At 40.2% G+C, this 4751-nt stretch overlaps 1 protein-coding gene across 1 annotated transcript in view; it reads left to right on the top strand.

Moving 5' to 3' along the window:
- LOC106891730 (C4b-binding protein alpha chain-like) overlaps window positions 1-4751 on the top strand; it is a 21555-nt gene that overhangs the window by 10805 nt on the left and 5999 nt on the right. Inside the window, exons 7-12 of the mRNA XM_014948446.1 lie at window positions 807-1004; window positions 1259-1355; window positions 2052-2137; window positions 2710-2916; window positions 3717-3896; window positions 4450-4638. Coding sequence (XP_014803932.1) covers window positions 807-1004; window positions 1259-1355; window positions 2052-2137; window positions 2710-2916; window positions 3717-3896; window positions 4450-4638 — 957 coding nt within the window. The remainder of the gene's footprint in view (window positions 1-806; window positions 1005-1258; window positions 1356-2051; window positions 2138-2709; window positions 2917-3716; window positions 3897-4449; window positions 4639-4751) is intronic.

Genomic DNA, 4751 nt, shown 5'->3' with positions numbered 1-4751 from the left:
GGGGTGTGTGTGTGTGTGTGTGTGTGTGTGTGAAAAGCTGAGAGAAAGGTGGTGGTGGTGCAAAAACGGGCGTGCTGGCGTTGGGTGCTGATGGGTGGCTGAGCTGGGGGTTTAACATTTCTTTCGTGGTTTGGTAAATCTTGAAGGAATAGTATAAAAGAAAGGCAATCAGTCCCCAAAGAGGTGGGGGCCTCTGCCGTGGGTACGCCTTGCAGAGGCCGGGTGGATCTTGTGCCTGGGCCGAGAGGTCTGGAATGTGTTCCCAGCCCTCCAGCCTGGAGGAATTTTACGTTACATTTACATTAACTGCCCCTTAAAACCTCCCCGGCTCTGTAGGTCCCCCTTGGATCGTGTTTTCAACTCCCCTCTGGGTTCTGCCTGGCCCTTTGTCTGGGGAAGGGGAGGGAACAGGCCAAGCGTGGCCGGTTGGTTTGTTCCTGCAGCGTTTCACCGTGGGTGGGTGTACGGTGAATTAAGTATAAGAATTAAGAATAAGGCAAACAGACCAAAAATATAAACTGGAAGGAAATTCTCTGGGTAGAAAGCTAACAAAGAAATTGGGGAAAAAAGAAAAAGTGAGTAACTGGTGGTAGGGTGGAGTTGGACATGGGGTGCAGTTAAAATGCAAATTAAAAAATTCAAACCTATTCAAATACACAAATAGCCCTGGCCCTTATGAACATCAGCTCTTTGATTTACCGATGGGTCCTTAAAACTTAGTGAGTGTGGCTTCCGTGCCATTGTGCCTGGACTGGTCTCTCTTCTTGTTGATGAGATTATCTATTGTTTTTTCCTTCTTCTGACAGGCACGTGTCCGCCTCCGGAGAGGCTGGACTATGCAGAGCTGGAGAAGCCAGAGGTTTCAGGGACAACAGAGGGCTTTCCCATTGGAACCACGGTGTCCTACGTCTGCCGGCCGGGGTATATGAAAATCTTGGGAAAATCATCATCTCGGACATGTAGTGAAGACTTACAGTGGGTGCCCAAAGAGCAGTTCTGCACAGGTAATGTGTGTATGAGCTCTTTGGGTTTTTCCCTTTGATATTTAACCATTTTAGGTGTTTTCCAAGTGAGCGTTAGTATTCTATAATATTTTAAATGAAGCTTGAAAAATGCTAATAATGGTAAGAGAAGTATATGCCAAAGAATTATTGAAAAATGCTAATAATGGTAAGAGAAGTACATGCCAAAGATGCCTTTGTATATAACTACAAAGATGTAGATTTTTTTCTTTTCTTTTCTTTTCCCCTCCCTTTAGCGAAAAAGTGTAACCATCCAGAACAATTATTGCATGGTTCTGTTCATGTGACAAGTCTTGAATTTGGTTCAGAAGCTACTTTTTCTTGTGCAGAAGGGTAAGTATTTTGGTGAATGAATCCTCTTTTATGTTTTCTGTTTAAACCAAATTTGAAACAAACCTAAATGTTCTCAGGCAGGTTCTATTCCAGTTCTGACTTGAAATGTCTCCAGAGTTCTACCTGGAGCAAATGAAATTACAGTTAAACTTGATTCCCTGGTTTTACTTGCTGTTTGCATCAACCAAGGCCTAAGCTCTGTAGTGAGAATCTGCAGAGTGAAAACTAGAGTGTTACCTGTAATGACTTCTTTAATGCTCCTGTGGCAGAGAGAATAGATCTATATATTCTTCACCCTTCATTATTATGTTGAATAATGGCCCATCTGTCTGTGTATAGCCAATTAAGTCAAAAGCTCTAGCCTCTTACAAGGTTTTTTTCTCCCTTTTAACAGCTTATTGTTTTAGTCTTAGTAACTTTGAGCATTAGCATTAGAAGGGTACAAATCTTAAAATGACAGGACTTCCATAACTTCCTTTAGTGATATCTCATTTGCTTCTCTTTTGTTTTCAAAATTGAGACTGTTAATAAATAAATAAATAAAATTTCAGATGCCATTCTTATTACAACAAAAGCTTGGTGCGTCATGGCCCCATAATCACAAAACAGAATTGTATAAACAGATTTCTAGCTTCTTGTTGGAAAAATGGGAGATTCCTTAAGTTTCACCTCTCTAAAAATTTTTTCTCTGTCTAGATACAGATTAGTTGGACCTGATAGAATTTCCTGTGAAATTCGGGGTAATGGTGTTGGCTGGAGTAGAGATCTTCCTGTCTGTGAAGGTAAGTAAATTACTGCGATGTTTAAGTTTATACTCAGATAGTGGTAATTCATTTAAAAACAGCTGTGCCATAAACTTTCCAGTACAAGAAATGCTGGTAAATAGGATTTTTTTTAATGGTAATTCATTTAAAAACAGCTGTGCCATAAACTTTCCAGTACAAGAAATGCTGGTAAATAGGATTTTTTTAAATTTTTTTATTTTTTGAAGCTATTTGGCATGTGCCTGTGGGGTGATCACAGGAAAGTATCAGCTATTGTGGTAATAAGCTCATATTAGTTAAAGTCAACCTCTTCTTGAGGTTGAGACTCGCTGTAACAGTTGACCATTGGTAACTGTTAGTTATAACTGTAGCTTGTTTTAGAAATAGCTTCATAGAATCATAGAATTGTCTGGGTTGGAAGGAACCTTTAAGATCATCTAGTCCAACCATCAACCTAACTCTGATAAAAAAAAATAAAAAATCACTAAACCACGTCGGATTGAAATGAAATAACTTGAAAATCAAGGCTTGCTCTTTCTGAGGCGAACGAGTCAAATTCTGTCGATTTAATTTGTATGGTTTATTTCTAGCAATTGCTTGTAAACCACCTCCGAGCATCCCCCACGGGAGCTACACGGAAGCTGAAAACTACGTGTATCAGACGGCAGTGACCTACACCTGCGACCGGCCCCCCGCGGGCGACGAGCCCTTCTCACTCATTGGACCCCCTAGTATTTTCTGCACCTTTGATGAACACTTAAATGGAGTTTGGAGTGAAGCCCCTCCCCAGTGTAAAGGTTATCAGGACTTTTAATGTGCTTCTTTGTTAGAGCTCATCTGACTCCAAAAATCTGGTATCTGTCCCTTTTTTTAGAAGGGGGGCGGGGGGCGGTATAGACTTCCCTATAGAAAAGAACAAAGAAATCATCTGGTAATAAATTTGATATAGTTCCAGTGGAGATCAGATCTAACTGCACTGTGGGTATTGATTGATTATGACACAGAATATGTCTAAAATTTAAGTTAAAACTTTATATGTATGAGCATGCTGTTGGTAGAAGTGACAAGGACAAAGTGAAGGAACTGAGAGACCACAAAGCTTGGGTAGCTGAAGAAAAATTTGGTAAAGAGCAAGAATTTGGAAGCTAGATTAAGAATAGTGAAAAGGTAAGGAAGAACTCTTTTTCTAAACACAGCCACTATGCAAATGCAGAAATAAATGCAAAGCCCAGCAAGCACAAAGTCTTGCTTTGCAGACGTAGGGAGAAGGACCAGATACTCGTGTTGTTATTTGAACCCTACTCAATAGCACTTTGTTTTCAAAAGTTCTGCCGCCGTACAGGAGTATGGCTTCTGGAAGTGCAATGTGATTATATCAATTACTACCATTTCTTATTTGACCGTGTACCGTTACATCTCAATAGCTTAAGGCAAGGACCTTCTCCACCTTCAAGAGAATCACCTCTTTACAAAGCCCCTCCAAAACAGTTTGAGGAATTAGAAGAAGGAAATGTACAAGCAGTAAGAGGATGCTGGCTCTGTTGCACAGATACTGTTAACAAATATTTCTTAGTTGTTTTTCTTTTACCTATTTCAGTGGTCAAGTGCGATAACCCGAGAGTTGAAAATGCAAAAAAAATATTTGGATCTGGATTTTCCTATAGATATGGGGACTCAGTCACGTTTGAGTGTGATCCAGGCTATTTCATGACCGGATCGGAGACAATTACCTGTGGAGAAGATAACACCTGGTCTTCAAAACCAGTTTGTGAAAAAAGTAAGTCTTTAAATAAGAATCCAACTTCTCTTGTATGTTGAGAATGTTTTATATCTCTCTTAGCTAAAATTTAAAATCTTAACACAGTAGGTGGGCATCACGTGCTCTGGAAGTTCACCTGGAGCCTCATCTGTGGACAACTCTTTTAGGTGCTCAAGTGACTCTTAATTCCAAAGAGTTTTTGGATGAGAGTGAGCTGAGTTAGAGATGTGCATATATAGAAGTTGTGGCATGGACATATTGTGATGCTGCTGCATCCTAATAGCACCATGGTGGTCGTTCTTGTGATTTCATGTGGAAATACAGGAGAAAAGATGTGTTTCTGAATTCTGATGAAAGAGCTAGGAGTATGGTATGCAGTGTGAGGAAACTATAGTGTCTACGTTTTCCAAAAGAAATATTTATATTTTAAATTGTGGTAAAGTTAAACTATTCAGATATGCTGATCTATTTTTCTCATACAAGAGCAATGTCTATTTGTGGGGTGAGTTGATGAATTATGAAATATTTAAGGTTTGTTATCACTAAGCTTATTTTTAAATTCCCTTACCAGTTACTGCAGTTGCATGCAGTGCCCCAAAAATCAAAAATGGAGCAGTGGTTCAACAAAAGTCTGTATATCAAGAAGGAGAGTCTGTTCAGATACAATGCAATGCAAATTGTGCTTTTCCTGATGGTGCACGAAACATGACAGTAACTTGTCAAGGACACGATACGTGGAGTTCCTTACAACACTGTACATGTGAGTAAAACTTGGTAAAATGAAGGGCAGAGTGCCAGGTTGCCAGCTGTCTGACACAGTGATGTGCAGAGCCTGGCAGCCGGGCAGGGGGTGGGAGGATTGGGGGATCCTGG

This window comes from Calidris pugnax, unplaced genomic scaffold (assembly GCF_001431845.1).
Source record: "Calidris pugnax isolate Ruff unplaced genomic scaffold, ASM143184v1 scaffold91, whole genome shotgun sequence".
NCBI classification, from domain to species: domain Eukaryota; kingdom Metazoa; phylum Chordata; class Aves; order Charadriiformes; family Scolopacidae; genus Calidris; species Calidris pugnax.
This window is presented reverse-complemented; position numbering and strand designations above follow the sequence as displayed.